This window comes from Asterias amurensis, chromosome 14 (genome assembly GCF_032118995.1).
Source record: "Asterias amurensis chromosome 14, ASM3211899v1".
In the NCBI taxonomy this organism is placed as follows: domain Eukaryota; kingdom Metazoa; phylum Echinodermata; class Asteroidea; order Forcipulatida; family Asteriidae; genus Asterias; species Asterias amurensis.
In genome coordinates this window covers 19,587,859-19,609,392 of record NC_092661.1, presented here as the reverse complement: position 1 = coordinate 19,609,392, position 21,534 = coordinate 19,587,859, and the positions used below count along the sequence as shown (strand labels likewise).

Genomic DNA, 21,534 nt, shown 5'->3' with positions numbered 1-21,534 from the left:
CACTACAAAAAGTAGAAGGAAAGTGTTTTTGAGATTCTGTGGCGGTATCAAACACCACAGCAGACTGAATGAAGTTTAAATTTATGTTTTAAAGACCTTGTTTTGGTTAGGGCGCCCTCTTTGCCATGTTTGCTAGTTTGGCACCCAGTCCCAAAAGAATGCATAAAATTGCAATCGTGTGTCTTTTCCTCATAGAGTTGCATATAATTCTTAACCCTTTTTTCACAGGCACAGACTGTTTATTAAATGCATTTCTTCTCAACAACTTTTCAGGGAAGTTAGCGAGGTGTGTCGACATTATCCTCAATTTCTACTGAAAAAATGTCAGCAACTTTGTGATTTTTGATGATCTGTTGCATTTCCTAAAAGGTAATATATCTACTTTACTGTTATTCTATATTTGGTCCAATCTGCTGATGTTTCTTGAGATAAATTAACTGTGTAAATATTGCTTATTTCATTTAATTTAGTTTTACCTATTTTTTTATTTGGTTCAGTTTCCCTGTTTAGCTGTTTTTAGTGTTTAGCTCAATAGACCTTATGCAAATGACGTCATTTCAGTAGGGCGTCTCACCTAGAGGTCAAAAGGAGGTTGTTCATTGGCCGAGGAGCTTGTTCATTGGCCGATCCTGTGCGCCGCGCATACAAATCTGTGCGTTTCGATTGTTTCGTCATCGTTTTTCCACTATGAATGATGGCCGCTGGATGACGTCAATGCATTAAGGTCTATTCCTCATGCCAGTGGGCGCATCAATGGAAAGGTGTGACTGTGTGAGTCCAGGTTTTTTTATTTTATTGAATATTCAGAAACTAGTATGGCTGCATAGCTTCTGTCACTGGTGCAGCTTGCACAATCTCGCGGTAAACGGAAATAAAAGTTGGGGTTCGAAAACAGGAGGGTCGATAACGCATGACGCTACGATAATGAAGGAAGTTGACAAAATATTATTTTTTACACATCAACTTTAAAAAGGTTATTTATTTAAATATCTAAAGCACTGACTGCAGCTAAGAGGTATTATTTATAAGTAAGTGACATTAATATTAGTTTTAAACTGTTGACCCTCCCATATAGAATGCAACTTGGTTTATAAGTATTTGAATTAAAAAGTCACCTCCCCTTATTAAGGCACTGTACGCGTTTGGTAATTGTCAAAGACTGTCAAAGACCAGTGTTCTCACTTGGAGTATCCCATCATAAGCATAAAATAACAAGCCTGTGAAAATTTGGGCTCAATAGATCATCGCAGTTGAAGAAAACTATGAAAGAAAAAACACCCCTGTTGGGCGAATTTGTGTGCTTTCAGATAGGAATAAAGGACTACTTTCTAGGAAGTCTTTTATTATTTTAGTGAGAAATTACCTCTTTCTCAAAAAACATAATACTTTAGAGGGAGTCGTTTCCCACAATGTTTTATACTATCAACAGCTAGTCAGTTTTTAAGTAAATATTTGTTTTGAGTAATTACCAAACGTGTACCTTCCCTTTAAAGTAATCCCTCTGCAGTGGCTTCCCAGAGTGTGTCTTAAAAAGTTTGCTATATCCCAGGCTACAATACTTTGGTTTACTTTAGTGTTTAGGCTTGAAGGTTCAGCTTATGTGCCCCTCTTTACTGCGTTGGGTTCACGTTGGTAAAGGGCAGTATTTTAGCGAGTGGTGCTTTCAATGATTTTCATGTTCTGACTGTTCTGACTTGAACTTATTGATTGATTAGGCATTAATGGCGACTTCAGGAAGGTTATTTCAACTAACTCTTTATGCTCCGCTCTGAGAAACACATCTGCCTCATCTTACTTAGATTTGCAGTGGGGTTCCTTATTTTGAGCCTGTGTCCCCTTGTTGTGGATTCTTCAATTGTTTCAAACATATCATGCTTCTCTATAGCCTCATCCGTGCATGATTTTGTATACTTGAAGAAGATCAGCCCTCTGTCTGAAATATGCTAGTGATGGTAGTTTGAGGATCTTAAGTCTGTCTTCATTATTATTATTATTATTATTATTATTATTAATATTATTATTATTTATTCAGCCATTTCAACAATACATGACAATACAACAAATACTTCCAGATGGGCTAGGAGAAACAAAAGCAAAATAATTACTGTGGTCCATAGACCTGCCTCCCCACATCTGGTTGTAATGTACAAATAAAATGAGTAATAAAATATGTATTAAACAATGTATGTACAAAGAGATGGGAAAGTAAACTATAAATAAAACATGTCTATGTACACTAAAGTTGGCAGCTTAAACAAGAAATAATATAAAACATGGACTATGTGAGATTAGAACCAGTTTAAGGAGTGTAAAATTTGAGAAACTTTGCACAGTGTAAAAAAACAAATTAACATCAAACTGAAAGCTTTTTGACCTAGAAATTTGATGCAAGTGTTGAGAAGTGTGGGTCGAAGTAATCGTGGAGGAGTGTAATGTGACAGTAAAGTGGAAGTATCATAACAAGGTGTAGTGTTGTTCAAGCATTTATAAACAAACATGGGAAAACAAGAATGGATGCGTTCTCTTATTGGTAGCCAATAAAGTTTTTCGTACTCTCATTGAACTTTAAATTATTTTAGAAAATTCACGCCGCAAAAGTGATTTTCAATTAGATTCAGGCATTCTTACACTCCAAAATTTGCCCACAGAACTTACTAAACAAATAACAACGTCCACTTGTTGAGATTGCTGTTTGATTAATGTTAGACTTCATTTCCTTTATTAAAAATTCTCTTGAGCAACCAGTAGTACATGTAGTTACTAAAATTATGAGCCTTCTACAATACGTGGCATTTATTTTAACCCGCCATCCTCCCGTCATGACTGTTTATTGGGAGAATAGTGGGTTAGGTGATAACAAAAATACAGCAAGTTTGCCAATTCACTTTAAAATCAATTTGTAATTAAAGTGGAGGAATTTTTTTTCTGAATGCTTTCATTTAATTTTATGGAGAATTCTGCAGTTAAATCGCAATGTATTTAATTTTAATCATTAATTTTTTTCTGCTGGGTCAGATGGATGTTTAGTTTATTGACAGTTTTGTATCTTTGGCTGGTAGTTTATCAAATGCCTCTATCATGCTTTGGGAATCTTTTAAACAAATATACCTTAAATGTCTTCCAATTTATTTGTACACTGTATGAAATGTTTTGTGCTTGAATGAGTTGCAGATGTACATTGTTGGGAGCTAATTTAATCATTAAGAGCTGTCAAACACATTATCTATATTTTATTGTGTACACTTAAAAAGAAACTTCATTGTTTTTAGAATGTACACAGGAGTATAATGTTTCATACTAACAAGACAGAGGGCTCCATTTGCATCAAAATTGCTACGGATTTGTTAATTTGAGTTTGTTTTATAGGCCTACTGCGCTTTAACTAAAGCTTGTGTCTCAGAGGGGTTTTTACGGTTTCTTAAAGACTTATGAGATCCATTCACATGGGACCTTGTAGGGTTTTACAAAGTGATCACAGCACAATCCATAGAGCTAATCATGCCAAAAACAGCAGGGCAAAACCCCTTCTCTTTGCCAGAAGTCAAGAAAGAACATGGAACCTACATGGTAAAGAGCAGGACTTGAACCTACACTCTGCTGATCAGAACCACAGAGCTTGACTCTGGTGCGCTATATTGCTCTGCCACAACACGCTCACCGTGCGATATGAATTTGATGAGTTTTTTTGAAATCATAGTGAGAAAAGAGATTTTGATGAATAATATGAATAAGGAATGATACAACTTATCAATTAATCCTCTGGAATATAACTGTCTTTGAACAGTGCTTGTTTCTATTATAGACTGTAAAACACAGGATTGAAACATGAGGCTGTTACACCTATTTGAATTGGGAATTAATGCCTTAGAACCAACACTTTAGAAATGTTTAGTCATTGAATGCATTTGTAGATAGAGTGCCTCAAGTTTGTGTATATTATTAACATAAACCAGAAAGGTGTTCCACTTCATCTTCACCTACACATGTACCCCTCATAGGACTGAGTGGTCCCTAAGGCTGCAATGCTTGCTCTAGTTTGCTCTGTTTTGGGCCATATAGGTTTAGTTTCATTCCTAGCTGTTTCTTTTCTTCTTCATCGCATTTTACCCCCACTTTGAAGAACACTTTTCAAGGAATAGCAGTATCTTATTTCTCTCTTGTTTGCACTCCCATAACCTATGCAATCACCTACCTTACTTTGAAAGATCATGTAAGAAGTTCACTTAATTTGATAATGTTAATTTTCTCTTACAAGTTTGCTCCTTCTGAATGATTGATGTAAAGAAATACAACATTTATAAAAGCAAAAAAAAATATTGTGCTTTTATTTAATGCTGTCTTTTAAACAATGTGAGCATCATGCTTTAAAGGCAGAAAAAAAAGAACAAAGCTTTCCCTTTTTGAAATTCAATTGGCTTGCATGTTCAAGATAACGTATATCCAACCACTTTATAAATTTGTGTCTTACAAGTTATCAGTTATAAATAAGTGTGTGCAAGACTCTTTAACCATGTTGCTTATAAATCATGCACGCACAATTTGAGAACAAAGGCTAGTAATTTGCTGCCTTGGTAAACAAAAACCATTTTGTGTTTGGGCATGGTCTGCTGTTTTTAATAATTTAGTACACCTTGCAATAACAAAGAACTCTGGCTGGGAGTCTAAAACAAATTCTTGTGAATGTCATGTATGTGTGAAAAAAATTATGTGCATAATTTCAAACAAAGATACTGACAAAAACAGGGAGGTGGGGATAGATAGCTCAGTTGGTAGAGTGCTGGCTCATTAATTTGGAGACCTTCAGGTTCCATTCCTGACTCTTTGTTCCATCCAAAATTCCTTGGTTAAGTAATATAAATTGTCTATTCTGGATTTTAAATACACAACAAGATACAGTATGTTTCATGGAAATAATGTCACAAAAAAAACTTGAAAAGGCACAGAGAGATACATGTACCCAAACAGTTTTGCATCCATTAAAATAAACCAAACTGTAGATGGATCAGTAGTGGAATTATTTTTTTGTATTGGCAAATATTTATTGTTTGGGTATAATGCATGCACAGGAATCTATACAGCTAGGTTTTTGCGATGCATTTGCCATGATTACAAAAACATTTAATATACATAATTATTAGTTTTCCTTTTCATACTTGTTTATGATGTATACATATCATTTTAAACTGGCATCAATGTGCTTAGACCTTTCCTCAGACCATACTTTCCTCAAACAAAATATTGAGTTTATTCCTGAAGAAAAAGAGAACATGTGATGTCAAATGCAAAAATATTTAAGATTTGTTTTAACAATTCGAACCACATTGTTGCATTATACAATATCAAATTGGTTTAGTTAAGAGTTCTGTGCATAAGATTTTATAAAACTAAAATTTTGTTGGTCAATGCTTTATAAAATATGTCTGCCAAATGATGTCATAAATTTTAAGGTCCTATATATTTTTCTCACTATAAACAAACAATGTGAAAAGTAACCAGAAAATATACCGTACTTAAGGGTTTCCATAGTTACAAACCTACCATGATGTACACATAATAATATATGGATGCATTTCCTAATGATCTGATAAAGCATTGTCATGGTAACAGAGGTTCTTGTAGAAACACCAGACGTCCAGTATTTTATACCTGTAGTGTTTGGCAGCGCTAATAGCCCACCCCACAATTACTATTAAGAATTTATTTCACCCAAGTTTATAGCTACGGTCATCCAGTTGCCATGACATCCGTATAATTACATCGATAAAGACAGAATAACCGGATGTTTTGAAAGACCCTTTATTGTGTAAACAGTGGAGTCATAGGATGACATCTTGGAGCAATGTGTACATACTGCCAAGTGACAGACTAGAATCATGCTGTAAATAGTGATGAATTAGTACCTCCATTGGATTGATTGTCTCTATGCAGCATTTGAACATGAAGCTGTAAAGGTTGACACACATGACCTTCAATGACTATTGTAGCTTTGAAAAGGAATCTTTGAAGCAAGACAACGACACAGGAATTGTTTGTCTTGTCTGGGTTAATTTATTGCTGAGTTCTGCATGTTAAACTGTTTACATCTAAATGTATGGAGCAATCAAGGAAAACCATCTTGAATTTATCAAGTCGGCAGCAATGTATTGAGTTAGCAGAGAGCAGTTAATTGGAAGTGGTTAGATATTTAAGTGCAATTGTGATATTCATTCAAGAGGTAGGCCTATGTTGATCTTTGTAGTTTAGTGATGTTCAGTATAGATGAGTGTTTGGCAAGGGAGTGGTCAACACCTGTTTAACAAATAGATAGTAAAGTGGTAGTGTCAACTAAAATAATATCAATTGTCAACTATGGAAAAAGTGTTCATTAAAACTACCAGCATTTTTTTGTTAATATTTTATCAAACCAATAATTTAATGAATCAATAATCTGCTTGAATAATTAGTGGGCAGTACACAACACATCTTGTTGCTACTGTAAGGGGCAGGTTTGTTGGTAATGCATTTCATCACTTTGTACCGATATAGCTTTTTTAGTTTGGGGAAAGTATGTTCGTAGATGGATAAAGGGGTTGGGTTAAGTGCGTGTTTAAATAATACAATGTACGTGGCTACAGAGTGCTGGTTGCAAGTTCTCCTGATTTATGTTCATTTAAAGAACACAACAAAATTGAAAGACAAAAATAGTTGCACCATGTGTTAGGATTTAATTAATTTAATCAGAAAGACTATAACACCACAAATGTTATGCGCATATTTATGAAGCATACACAGTATTTTCAGTAATGTACATAATAATAAATATAGTAATGTTCATCGTGTGTAACGGAATCAACATCAGCATCATCCTGCTGATGAAGACCAAAGTGTCGGTCCAAATGTCAGGTATGAAAACATTTTCACCGTTGTGATCAAAGGTTTACCTAAATTGTATCTTACTATCAACACAAATGAACATTCACGCTAACATTATCATATTTAATTTAGTATTTTTCCTATTTTGTTAATTCTATTACAGAGAGAAAACGACAAGATGAGCCAACCCTTGCAGTAGAGAACATCAAAACCATGTTTTCAGTTCGGATCGTGACAGTCAACTACTATCAGGGTCAGCCAATCAGGGACCTCGATGTTGCTTTCTCTGATTTCCGAGGGTCAGAGGTCAAGCAGGTTCCAGTTCTCCGTATATTTGGAGCAACTCCAGCTGGTATGATGTCAAAGAATTAACATAAATGCACTTTTATGTTTAGGTTTTCATTTCATCTATAATCTCCTTTCTTAATAACATTCCAAAGATCCATATGAAGACTGTTGAGACTTATTAAGTGTTCTTCTTTTCTAATTCAAGGGCAAAAGACATGTCTGCACATCCATGGTGTGTTCCCGTACATCTACATTGGTTGTACTCCTCAAGACTTCACTACTGACAAGGAACTTCTTCAGTTTGCCACCAGTCTAGATCTTGCATTACAGGTGTCTATGGGAAAGGCGTCTGGTAACACACATCATGTGTTCAAAGCCATATGTGTACAAGCAGTGTAAGTTGAAGGAAGATTTTATCCCTTTCTTTATTGCTAGTTTTACAAGGAGGTTCAAGGTCAAGGGGAAGTAAATAAGTTATTACATCAGTCTGCCTGTTGGAAGATTTAATGAGGGAACAAAGAGTGGCGACAAGGTGTTGGAAGATTAAATGAGGGAACAAAGAGTGGCGACAAGGTGTTAAAGAGCCATATATGTAAAACTGGCAGGGTCATGGCCTTGCAATAAAGCACCTCGGATTGGTCCATTATCCCACGGCCACGACCCTGCAAGGTTTAAAACCGCTGTTTAAACGTTTCTCAATTTGTTTATATCACATAACATGTGTCATGTGATCCCTTCTCAACTGTCCCAAGTCTTTATGAATAAAATATAAATTATAGGGCGAGCCAATTTTCGGTTTGTTTAAAAAAAAATCTTTGAGATAACCTCTCAATCAGCTAAGCTAAACACAATTCCTAAAATATGACAGCCTTTGTAGACAGTTGTTATAAATAAATACCTAAAGTAGTGTTTTTGTTTACTTCACAGGCCGATGTATGGATATCACAGTAGATCCAGGAGGTTTCTCAAAGTTTATTTCTATAACCCATTTATGGTGAAAAGGTGAGTAATTACATTTTGTCATAAATATTAATTCTGTTCATGTTTTATGAAGATAAAATTTGAAAGAAGTTAAGTTATAAGCCCGCCATGATTTTATGAGAGGAACAAGTATTAACCCTCCTGCTGTCTGACTATTCAATGTCATCCACAGTCATTTTGATTGATTGACAAACTACCATGTGTAAATCTCTTTTGAGTAGAGTTGGTTCTGAGAAGAACTGGTGGATGACAACTCAATGTTTCGATCAGTATGTTCTGATTGTCTTTAGGAGGTTGCTGGATGCTGCTTAAGTATTGCTTTGGAGATTAACTGGTAGTTGGGCGGCGACTCAAAAGAGATGTACACATGTTGCTAACGCACACCTCACTTGAACCTGCAAAATATCATGTGTTGAATGCATCTACTCAATCAGTCAAACCACCTATTGTCTGACCATTCAATATCATCCACTGGGTTTGGAATGATATAAAAAAATGTCATTCTGCAAAATGTATGCAATGTATAAGTTTTACATATAACTTGAGAGTTGAAACCAATGGTTCTTTTCAGAACCACCCCAACTCATTAGTGATAGTCATTACATGGTGTTACTGCAAACATTTCTATACCGTATTTCCACCATGCAAAGTTTCAAATCCTACATATAACTTGGTTAACATGTGTGCTATTGTACCATGTAATTGGTTTGAAATGGTTGATCAACTGACTGGAAAATGTTAACACAGTAGCAAAGTTTAAAGATGACATAAAGCATGAATGTTGAATTGATTTAATTGACAGGGCTGTGGAGCTGTTGCAGAGTGGTGCTGTTATGAACAAAGTATTCCAACCTCATGAAGCTCACATTCCATACATCCTGCAAGTAAGATGCCTTTTGTTTTTAATCACTTAGTATTGACCCTTAAGGTATTAGTCTATAAGCTACTCTTATATTGTAGTAGTTTGAAGCTCATACAAATGTTCTAAATTTGAAGTATACCGTATGTTTAGTCTAACTGGGATACAGTTGTTTGGTCAAAATAGTGTACTGTACCTCACATTATGAAATCCATATTTTTCATCCAAGAATGTGTCTTGTGTTCCACTTGTCTTGCACCTGCGATGCCTCAACACATTTTGGATCAAGTATACTGTATATCTAGTCTAACTGGGATACAGTTGTTTGGTCAAAATAGTGTACTGTACCTCACATTATGAAATCCATATTTTTCATCCAAGAATGTGTCTTGTGTTCCACTTGTCTTGCACCTGCGATGCCTCAACACATTTTGGATCAACAGAATCCATGAATAAGATTGGTAATATGAACTTAGTCCCTAGTCTGTATTTTTCCTAAATAATGGTCTTTACTGAAGATAATTTTCATTTCTCATTGGCAGTTCTTGATCGATTACAATCTCTTTGGGATGAATTTGATTCATCTAGCCGCAGTCAAGTTCCGTTGCGGTCAAGAACAAAGTGGTAAGTTGGAATCCCATCATGTCTGAGTGATTCTCCTACATCATTTAATGTCCTTGAAAAAAAGTCCAGCTTTCTCCAGAAGAAAATCAGAGCATACCAAACGTCGAGTTGAAACCAATGGTTCTTTTCAGAACCACCCCAACTCATTCAGAGATAGTCATTACATGGTGTTACCACAAACCTTCCATAATGTCCTTGATGATGCAGTGTCATTTATGAACATCTTGGGAGCAAATAATAAGTAATTTTGTTTGGTTTATGATCCGAAGTGGATAGTGAAGTTCGCTCACAAGATACACAGCCAATCAGCATCGGGTCTGCCCAGTCTAGCCACTCTATCAGCTCACAAAAATGGAACAAGGACAACATGACAAGGTATGTATCACAGTTTGCAAAAGATGTACTTCAATTGTTTGACCCTTTCCACCAATGTAGACGCAGCTCCTGTCTGCCACACTCGCCATTTTGGTAAGCGAAAACACACCGTCTCCTAAAATGTACATTACTTTTTATGACACACTGGAACATTGACTCTCAAGATGGAGCAACTAATCATGGTGATCATGTAAGGTGAATTTGGGTCAGTAGATGAATATCACAGATGTCAATAATCTAGTCAGTGAAATGACATTGGTTAATTACAATCCCATACTTACATTGTAGATAAATGAACACTAAGATCTGCTTGTGTTTCATGATGTAAACATACTGAAAATATCTCCTTCAAGTTATCAAGTATGGTTGAAGCTTTCCAATTTATATGCCTGCAAACTTGAAATGACTTTCATGTTTTTTGTCCTCATTTTGTTGAAGTGCTTTACTACTTGATGCTGACATTCAGAGGCAGAGTGTCTGTGAACTAGAGGTGGATGCTGTTGCCACGGATATCTTAAATCGTCATGAATTACAAGGTAATTATTGTTTAGTTGTTTTGTTTGTTTATGCAAAATATTTGAAAGGAGAAAAAACAAATGCGTTTTGTTCTTGTTTGGTTTTGTTTTTAGGAAATACTGAAATGAACCCTGGACTCCTTGCTATTTATAATGATGAGAGGGAGAGGAGAGAGGTCAAAGGTCAAATGGATGACCTCCACCCACCATCTTCACCAGGTAAGGTTTGTAATTAACAGTCAAAGTGCTTCCTGTAATGGCATCAATGCTATGATCCTCATCTTAAGATTCTAAAAAGACCTAAAACTCAAAGGTTCAGCTTAATTTGAAATGTACTTTTAAGAAAGAGAAAACAAATTAAAAGAAATTCAAAGATTGTTTTATAATAGAAATAATAATATAGGTATTTATATAGCGCTTTTAACACGGATCAAAGCGCTTTTAACACAGATCAAAGCGCTGAACAATGAATAAAACAAGAACAAAGCGAGAACGGAGAGAAAAACAAAACAACAAAGGATTAATGACGAGGCTGACTGAAGAAGTAGGTTTTGAGTTTTGTTTTGAAAATGGCAGTTGAAGATGATTCCCTGATGAGTTTGGGTAATTTGTTCCATTCCTTCGGCCCAGCCATTGTTTAATCAACATATTTGACATATGACGTTACTTTTTTTGACAGAACGTGGGGTAATAGAGGACACAGACAGTGAACTGCATGGCAAGGCCAGACTAAGTGACATCATTGACAAGCAACTCAGTGAATTGTAAGTACAGGTACCAGACTGTGTAGATGTTCTCACAAATGTGTCACAAATTGAAAGATAAATTCAAAGATGGTTCATTGAAACTGCAGTGGGTTTAGAGGTGTACCATCACATGTTCATAATGACTCAATTAGATGAAATGAATTGCAAATAATTTTGATTTAAAAGTATGTGCACTGATTGAGAAGGGTAGATAAATAAAGGCAGGTTTCTGGCAGAACCTTTTCATTGGAGCATCGAACTTGCATTCTGGTGGTTCAGTTATTAGGGTACACGTATGGGTTTGAATCCCGGTCATGAATCCCGAATCTAGTGTCATTAATCAAGAGGCTTAACTATGAGCTTCTCTTCACCCTTATGGGTACTTGTGAGGGCAGAGATGGTTCTTGTGATTGATTTAGTTTTGTGCGCTACATATTTGGCAGCACAGTTAGTACACTCACAAGGGAGCTGAAATTGTTTGTGAAATATATGGCCCAGTGGGCAGGGTTAGTAATGTTAGAGCGCCATAAGCATCACTGAAAGATGGGTCTGTGCGTTATAACAAAAGCCATTATTAAATTATTGTCATATACTATAGGCTTGCATTACTTTTGACTGGTTTAGTTGTTGAGTTGTGGTATTCAATGTTTGTTTATTAGGAGAGCAATGGTTGGAGAAGATGAAGAAGACAAAGACGAAGATGATAGTGAGCTTCATGACACCATGGCAGAGCCATTACTGACTGCTAGTCAAATCATTCAACATGATTCCCAATATGCAGGTATGATGATTGTACAGTCTCCTAACATCTCCCAGTTTCAACTAGTTTCAACGTCTCCTAGTTTCAAGTAGAGCTAACTAGATGAAACGTTGGGACCAATATTAAGAATTTACTCTGAGGCAGTTTAGTTAATAATAAAAAGTCCCTTTTATCCCATATGCAGGGATGAGATTGTTCAGACTTTTGGCTGAATTCAGACTTTTTATGTCGGCCTGGTGAAGAAAATCAGACAATATTTTTTCCCACAATTAAAGAAATCCTGCTCATTGGTCTACTTCTCTAGTGCTTTGGATACTGTTTCCAAAAGCTCCTTGGAATCTATAACCCCAGGGGTTACACAAAGGTAGAAATGGCATTATTTCAACAGACCTTTGAATTTGTTTCCAAGTTTCAGACTTTTTCGTTAGTAATGACTCTAACCCCTGCATATGTGAAAGTAGTACATGTAGTACCGGCCGCCTTCCTTTTTATGAACATTATATTAATACCCTCACAGACTTGGCAGTTTGGCTAAGGTGTGGCCTTAATCATAAAATTTTTTAGTTGCATACTTTTCTTCATTCGGTTGTCAAATTGTCAAGTCTGGGTTCGTTTGTTTTAATTCATGTTCAGGAGATGAGAGCTCCATTGTGACACCAGAAGATTCACAGCCAATCATTGATGAGGAATTAGTACAGTCACTGGTTGAAGCATCTCAGCATAGCGGTCAATTCTCTCAAATGGCAGGTAAGATTACTCAGACCCTGTGCAAGTAGTTTAACTTCTGTGAATACCTGGGATTCTAATGTAAGATTTCAAAATGTGATTGATAAACAGTCTATTTTGACGAGTGTCAGCAGTGTCTATGACCTGTTCATTCTTAATTCCTTTTGAGGTCAAAGCCAGGGTCTTGAAGTAATTGATTTGAACCAAGTAGAGAGAATTTGACTAATTGAATCTTAGTTTTAAAATGTTTGTGTAGACTCATCGGCAGGAACTTGAATATTGTGACGTGATGCTCTCTGAAAAATACCTTACGCAGTACCTAGGGCTTGATTTCACAAAGTAATAAAATCCATCGTAAGACAATTTATCAGTATCACAATAGTGATTTGTATTGTGACATCACACTTTACTTAGCAACAGCGATTTATTTACAAGTAAGATCAATATCAGCTCTATGTGAAATCAGCCCCTGTACCTTCACTCATACATAAATTCCATTTGAACAATAAACAGCAATTCTGAGTACTTGAATGCGTTTGTTATTTATCAGATGAAGATGGAGAGATGGTTCAGCTTCTTGTAGACTTAGCTCAAGGTAAAGAGACTGCTGAAGATGGAAGTATTCTCTCTAGTCAGCAGACGGAGGATGAAAAGGAAGGATGTGTAGATGAGGATGTGAAGGAATCCTTAGAGATGTCTCAAGTTTGGGATGGAGACGATGATGATGATGATGAGACACCTACTCAACTAAGGTACACCAAGACAATCAATGGATAAATTGCCTCAATAGCACCCCACACTACTGACATCACTTCTGTTAAAATAACCAGCTGTTAGACAAACATGGCACACCACCTACGCGATCACTCCGTCATCGACACGCCAAACTGCACTAGTAGTGTAGTTAGTTGCGAGTAAGATACAATTTGGCTGTAGACGCCCGCTAGTTAAATTTGATCTGGGTACTTAACTTCTATTTTAAGCATTAGTGCGGAATGCTTTTGCCATGTTTCCGAGGTTACTGAAACAAATTGTGGAACGGTTGTCAACTCTCGGGTTAAAAGTAGTTAAAATCTTCATGTTGTTGTGGCATTATACTTACACTCAAGCTTGATATGGAGACAGATTCCACAAGCAATCGCAAAGAGGGAAAAACATTCACGATTCAATTTGTCACATTCTGTAATAGTAAGGTTACATTCATTTATAGGTATAGTAAGGCGCTAGTAGAAAAAATGTCTCTTGTGCTACTGATGGTTAAGGTAGCCTGGCTAACAATATGATATCCATCTTTTATTCAGCCAAACAACTCATGATGTATCATCTAGTGAAGACAATACTCAGGGCAGCCAGGTTATTATTCCACAGTTAGATGGCAGCTCAGATGACAAACCAGGTAAACTCATATTTACCATATTACTTGTTCTTAAGAATGATCAAACATTCACAGGGGAATAATTCAACATCAGATCACTCGACCGTTTTAAATCAAGTTAAAAGCATCTGTTCTCTGCAAATCTTCTGCATCCAATGGTGTTGTGTTCTGATTTTTTTTCCTCACTTTTAATGTATTTGAATTTGCTTCATGTCTTCCGTTCGATACAAATCAAATTTATCTTTGACTGGAATGTTAAATTTTTTAAGTTTCATTTTTACAAATGTACTTTGATTTTTTTATTTTTTTTATTTTTATTTACAGCACATCCAAGTAAGAAGAAAACACTTGGAGTGAGAAGAAAAGCCCCCAACCTTTCCCCAAAGTTACCTCCTACTCTGCTGGGTAAACTGACAGAGTTTGCTGCTCAGAGCGGTCCATCCAGCCACAAAAGATTGATAATGACGAGCCCTGTTAAAGCTACACAGAACATTTCCAGCGATCAAGCCAATATAGACCTACAGAAAGCCATCTTTGCAAAAGTCAAGAATTCCGACAGCTCTATCAAGAAGAAAATAGAGTTCAAGTCAAAACCACATGTTGTGAAAATGATTAGCTGTCAGGGAAAGGCTCCACATTCTCAAAATCAAAAGCCAAAGTCCAGTCAACAAAATAAAATGATTGGGAATCAAACTCAAGCTATTCAAAAGTCGCTTAGTCTAACACATCAAGCAAAGCCAGGATCATTGGAAACCGTTCCAGAAAAAAAACTATCCGCAACTTTGCCTTCATTCAACAGCCTTACCACAACTCCAGCATGCCAAAACCAATCAGTACCTGCCATGGCATCAACAAGTGTCATATCTCATTCATCAGATGAAAACAGATATTCATTAGAAGGCTCATCACATCCACCAAACACGGACAAGGAATTGGAAAAGGTTCCATCAACTTCAAAGGAATTCCGCCTCAAAGTGTGCAAAGAGCTGGAAAGTGTTTGTAAGCTTTCTCTAGATAAGGTTAAACAAGACCCCATGTGGAACCCAGTTGTAATGCTCATCAAGTGCCCAATAGAGACTGACGCAAAGGGGAAGATTAGCTTTTCAGGAACTAGTCTGCCACGTAAGCAATTAGAACGCATCAGGAAGGATAATCTCAAAGCTCATCCTGGAAGACGAAGCAGCTTCTCAAGGAAGATTAAGCCACCAAAGCGATTCATGGATGAACAATTCTGGATGAGTCGGATTATGAAAGTAGCCAAGTATAAAGAGAAAGAGTCTTCAACTCCAAGTATGGACGGATGCACTGGTGTTAAACAAAAGCAGGTTCAAGAAAGAAATGACAAGGTGAGAGAAGAGAAAGCTTCACTAATGGATGAAACTAACAAGTCATTAGACTTGGCCATGGAGCCACCATGTTTGGAATCCATCAGTAAGCACACACAGTTGAAGCCAAGCTCATTGTTAACTGTTCAGTCTGAAGACCTTAGTCATCAAGAAATGCCCATCCTGGAGAAAGTGAAACACACAGACGATCTCTTTGTAAGACAGTACACCAAAAAATCAAGCCATCTTACTAAGACAAAGGCTATTCTTCAACAGAAATACACAAAAACTTTAAAACTGTCAATTAAGAAAAATAAATTGAGCCGTAGTGTCTCAAAAGTCAAACATCACAAACCTAGAGATGACAAGACGTATGAAATGCTGTCTCAAACATTTGACAAACTGGGCTTGTCAAGCGAACAAATGATGAATGAATCAACACAAGGGTCCACACTGAAGGGAGAATCTACAGCAGAAAACACTGACCCCAAAATAGTTACCTCAACAGCTGAGAGCAGTTTGACTTCATCTATATTAGAAAGCTCTCCAAGCTTTAGCAGGAGCATAAAGCAAAGTGATGTTCAGTCAACTAGCATGCAATCAACACCCAGCCCAAGCAACAATACCAGCCCTCCTAGAACCATCTATCAGTCTAAGAAGAAAAGTACAGGGATAAAGAAACGGCATGGAAGCGGTAACAGTGATGATTGGGCAAAAAATAAAGGCAGCCAAAAGTGTCAGAGCAACAAACGAAAACGAAGTATGGATGAGACCAACCATGAGAAACTTCTAGATAAGTCATACGGCTTTCGCAAGAGGGAAAGAATCAGTTATGATGATGGTGACTTTCCAGATGTTGGTTTTGACATTTTGTGTTGGTCTGATGAAGAGGAGGTAGTAGATTCTGCTTTTGCAAACACTGCAGTTGACTCAATGTCTGAGCTAAAGCAAGCTGGAAGTGTCACTGAATCAAGTCACATAACAACTGAAGCTGGAAAAGGATTTCCATGGAGCCCTCAGAAAAAAAGAGGGCGACCCCCTGGAAGCAAAAACAAGAAATCTAAACTGTTAAAATCAGGATCTCATTCTGCAAAGAAGGAAGACAAAAAGAGTAGTCCCTCAAGACCTAAGCCTCAATTGTCTTTTACTGTTGACTCCATGCTGCATAATGGTAGAAGTATAAACAGCCCATCTAAAACAGATACAACTGAAAGGCAACAAGTCCAAAACCTAAACCAGTCTATTGTTTCTACAACTCATGGCTCAATGTATGGACCTATTACCTACAGGACCACTACAGCAAGTCCAAGAATCAATGAGGACACGCATAGCAATGTCTCACTGAGTGAACCACATAATGGGTCATGTCCGAGGGCTTCAGATTATCAACCTGCAGTCAATGGTCATTTTACCAGTTACCAAGACACCAACTCAGAAGCTACTTTATATCGGGATGCAATGTGGAACTTGGGATACTTCTCACCACGTAAAACAAAGAAAGAAGGCTCTCCTCCAAGATGCTGGTCACCAAGTGAAGAAGGTGGACAATTATTTTCAAGTATGAGAGAAGGGTTCCAACAGAATCTCACTCAAAATCAGAGGCGTGAGAATGGAGAAAGGTCAAACAGGATGGGTCACAACCTTAGCAATAAAATGGAGACATTGGGGAACAGATTCTCTGGCTCAACGAGCGAAGATGAGAATTCCCGGCAAGAAGGAGAGAATGGGACAAATATGCAGCTGATAAATGTTGATACCTCTAGAAACGGAAATGGTTCACTGTCGGAACAAATGTGCAATACTGGATTATTAAGAATAGACAATGTGACAGGAATCACAAGTAGACAGTTCAACGAGGCAAAACACAAAAGTAGTTTTGGTGACTCTGAGGTTGGTGGTGTTCATGACAAGACAACAAATGCTACTCTATCGATGGATGAAACCAATGTTGCCAAATCAAAACGCTATTTTGAAAGTGAAGATGAATCCAGCCAAAGTGATGATCAATCAAGTAATCACACACAGCAAGATGATGCTGATATAAGTGCGGATGCAGAGAGCACCACCTCAGTCCAATCTTTGTTCAAGTTTTCACTCTCAGACAAGTTCCCTAAAAGAAAAACATCTCAAAAATCAAGAGATATATGTAACAGGTCTAGAGATGATGGGAAAACAGCCTCTACTTGTAACTTTGCCAGCCACATAGAGAAAACAAGCAACTCTGAATCTAACAATCTAAGTCAGTCTGTCCTGCTTCTCAATACACAAGGTGCACTAGAAGATGCATCATCGTCAAATTTGTCATCAGGTCAGAATTTTCTCAGCATGTTGGGTGGTGATGCGAATCTCGATAGCAGTATTTCTACCGCCTCTACTTGTAACATTGCAAGCCACAAAGAGAAAACTACCAACTATGAATCTGAAGATCTAAGTCAAGTTCTACTTGATGATACACAAAGTGACTTTTTAGATGCACCATCATCAAACTTACCATCAGCTCAGAGATTTCTAAGCACATTGGCTGGTGATATGGATCTTGAAAGCAGTGTTTCTACAAGCATAGAAGATGTCTTAACTCCGCCACTCATAGTAGATACTGGCACAGATACATGTACGTCCTTAAGCCCTTCTCCTGCTCCTACACAAAGTGTGTCTCAAAAGGACAATCCTAAGGAAAACATCACTCGAGAGACACAGAAGCTTTATGCAGAGAATGTCGGTAGTTATAGTTTAAAGTCAGACGGTTTGAGAGAATCACCTAGTAAACGATCAGAGGAATCTGCAATAGAAGTTATTTCACTGTCGAGCAATAAAACAAAATATGGAGAAAGGTCATCAGATGATGAGAGTTTCTCTAAGAAGATGAAGGACAGTCACCAAGATGAAGATGCTAATAGTCAGTCTGAATCAGAAGTATCTTGCAAAAGGTTTTCTCCTGAAGAATCATCATCCATGTTGTCTTGCCCTCACGTTTATTCTCCTCAAATGAAGTATGAGGAAATTTCATCAGATGATGAAAGTCAACCAACTACAGCTCTTCATGATATCATGAGTAGCACTCACACTAAGCCTGATGATCTGAAAGACACACGTTCTGAAAGGTCTGATCACTCTCTTCAATTTAAGGATGAAAAACTGTCATCAGATGATGAGATCATCAACAGCGGAGGTACTGACTCACTGTCTTATATCACACCAGGTCAGAGGAAATGCATACCCCCCAGTGATAGTGACGGTCCAGCAGAGAGTGACGATAGTGATATCTATGGTGCCTCTAATGGGTCCAGCAGCACTGGTGCATCCTTATCACTTGATATGTCTCAGATCATCAACTGTATACCCTCCATCTCACCAACCAGGGAAGTTTTTGAACCTTCAAGTGGTAGTCTCTTTACTCCAGGAAGACAATCAAGACAGCGTGAGTCAGTGAGAACTCAGGTAGATGAGACAAGACACACAGAGATTGAAAGTGACACAAGTCAAGCCTCCTCAAGCATTCTAAACATAACTGATGTGTCTTATAAAAAGATGCATCAGGAAAGCACATGTAGAAACACAGACTCTGATTGTTCTGAAAATAGTAAGTTTCAAAAGAATAGAGTAAGCGAGATGCCAAGTGCATCATCTTGGAGCAGCTCTAGTGAAAGCACTTCATCATTTTCAAAAGGGAAACCTTGTGGGAAACTGAACTCAAAGGATACTCTAAGTGACAATAATGAATCTTTCTCTCAGCTTGTTTGCCCAGAGACCCCCTCACCACATGGTACGCAGTACATCAGTAGCCAGTCAAATTCAATCACAGATTCTCAGTCAGATGCTGATGGGAAGACGATTCCATCAACTCCTGGTAAAAGCCCCACTTTACATTGTAAAGTAAAGCTTTCAACAAACACAAAGAGTAAGATTGATCGAGACATTGCTGAAGGACTGTTGAGAATCAACTACAAAGATAAATTCAATGAAGAATCTTCAAACTATGACAGAACAAATACCTATGTGCCAAACCCTGATTCCTACCATGACAACTCAAATATGAAAGCATCAAATCTTGAAGATTCCAGCGTTAGCACCTCCAAGGAATTAGAAGAGGAACCCTTGAACCTAGTTCTTAAACCCAGAGATCACCAGGTTCCATCCTCGGAGGAGCTTAGTGCAAGAGAAGACAGTGGAGAGTGGGAGTCAGATGAAGTGGAACCAATGGAAATTGATACATCACAGGAAGGGGGTGTGTGTCCAGACTCATCTGAATCAGGTTCCTCAAACCCAATGTCTGTGTCCGACTGTACTGATCCTGAAAAATCTATACCCCATGAACACTCAGTTTCATCTCAGGAAGATTGTCTTTCTGCTAGACAAACTTCAACCATGAATCAATCCCAAAGCCTTGTGGATAAGTTATCAGATGAACCTTGTGATAAAGATGAGGCTCTAGTATATTGTAAAGGAAGTCAACAAAGTGGCTCACAGGAGCAAGATGGAATCAGCACAGAGATGATTGAAGACCTGACCACTAACAGTCTTCAACTCATCTCACAATCAGTACAAGATCCTCTCCAATCAACATCTGAATCACCTCCAACAACCTCAACAAGAGTCCCATCAATTCTCAGAAATACTACAACAACAAAGGAGGATGAGAGTTTATCAGATAAGCCTAGCAAGGTGTGGACACCACTTCATCCTCCTCCAAGTGCTGATGATATACAAGCATCGCTGCAAGAGTATGGACTCCCTCAGCTACGACACAAGAAAGCATTTTGCGGGAATCCAAATGATGTCCATCAGTCCAGGTATGTGAGTTGTAATAATCTTATAAGTATCTCTGGAATAATTGCCCAATTATTTTTTATAAAGGTAGAGTTATAATTCTTAGTTCTGGTTGCAATCAAACCTAATAAGATGTGAGCAAGAAGTTGTTTTACTATCAGTCTACGTGGGTATTATTCAAAGTCAACATGAAATGATGTATTGAAGCAGACTTTATTTTGATATACACACTTATATTTTTCTTCAGTAAACCAGGTGTTCACGACGAAGGTCATTTGCAATCCAATCTGCCATCCTCTCTACCTGAAGCTGAAAGTAAACTTTCCCAAACAGGTCTCAACCAATGGCAAGCCAACATGATGGCCTTGAGTCCACACCCCTTATTGTTGCCTAGCAACATTGCCCCTGAATGTGGATTAAAAGCGGCTCTGGTGGGAGATGTGGATGCTGTGATTACACCTTGTAGGTCCCCTCCCTCTGTTAAACAGGTTCAGGAGTGGTTGGATGATAAGAACAATGAGACTGATAAATGTAAAGAAGATGAGGAAGACAAAAATGACAAAGACAAGGATAAAACTAATCAAACTGTGACCAAAACCTCTCAGCCTAAAGATGATAAGGAACATTTGGCAGCAACCATGAAGGAAGACGTGCACAGTGCCATTCTAAACACAAAGGCAAACGACTCACAGAACAAACCATCAATGTCCCAAATGCAAACTCCAAAGTTTAATCTACCCCTCTGGATTAATAACGGCACACAATCATCCAAAGTAGTTTCCTCACCAATGGAAGGCCCATCTCGTTTGAGTCCAACCCCCTGGAATACAAACAGCTCCTTATCCCAACGGGATACACCATTGGTTGGGAGGGAGAGCAGCCAACCACAGCACAGTACTCCTCTACGCGTTCACACACAGTCAAAAGGTACTCCTCTTCCTGTCACCCCTATTAGTGGATGGAAGAAGCCGCGTGACCCAATGTCAGCTGGACCATCTTGTGAGAGACAATCTTCTTCATCTAGTATGAGACAGTCATTGCTCTTCACACCAAGAGAGGTAATGTGGTTCATTTTTAAGAATTTAGTTTACAAATATTGTTTCTTTTTTCTAATTGTATAACAAAATATCTGTAATTTAAGTTTTGCGCATATTTCTCTGCGATAAAAAAAACCAGCCTAAGGTTGTATCCAAATTGGAGGCTTTAGCTCTGGCTCTGACTGATGCTTAGTGTGTTTCTTAGGACGGCCTATTCTTCAATGCGTGATGTCACAGAAATCTAGCCATAGCCGTAGCCGCTAATTCGGACATGGCCTTGTTTTTAGGAAGCATAAACTAAAAA

The 21,534-nt window shown here is 37.7% G+C and overlaps 1 protein-coding gene across 1 annotated transcript in view; it reads left to right on the top strand.

Annotated features, from left to right (window-relative positions):
- The first annotated feature begins 252 nt into the window (after positions 1-252).
- LOC139946887 (DNA polymerase zeta catalytic subunit-like) overlaps positions 253-21,534 on the top strand; it is a 33,867-nt gene continuing 12,585 nt past the window's right edge. Inside the window, exons 1-16 of the mRNA XM_071944650.1 lie at positions 253-369; positions 7,016-7,204; positions 7,346-7,535; positions 8,068-8,142; positions 8,924-9,005; positions 9,523-9,604; positions 9,874-9,979; positions 10,418-10,515; positions 10,609-10,713; positions 11,174-11,258; positions 11,900-12,021; positions 12,634-12,747; positions 13,277-13,478; positions 14,028-14,122; positions 14,426-20,216; positions 20,441-21,251. Coding sequence (XP_071800751.1) covers positions 7,066-7,204; positions 7,346-7,535; positions 8,068-8,142; positions 8,924-9,005; positions 9,523-9,604; positions 9,874-9,979; positions 10,418-10,515; positions 10,609-10,713; positions 11,174-11,258; positions 11,900-12,021; positions 12,634-12,747; positions 13,277-13,478; positions 14,028-14,122; positions 14,426-20,216; positions 20,441-21,251 — 8,097 coding nt within the window. The 5' untranslated portion in view covers positions 253-369; positions 7,016-7,065. The remainder of the gene's footprint in view (positions 370-7,015; positions 7,205-7,345; positions 7,536-8,067; positions 8,143-8,923; positions 9,006-9,522; positions 9,605-9,873; positions 9,980-10,417; positions 10,516-10,608; positions 10,714-11,173; positions 11,259-11,899; positions 12,022-12,633; positions 12,748-13,276; positions 13,479-14,027; positions 14,123-14,425; positions 20,217-20,440; positions 21,252-21,534) is intronic.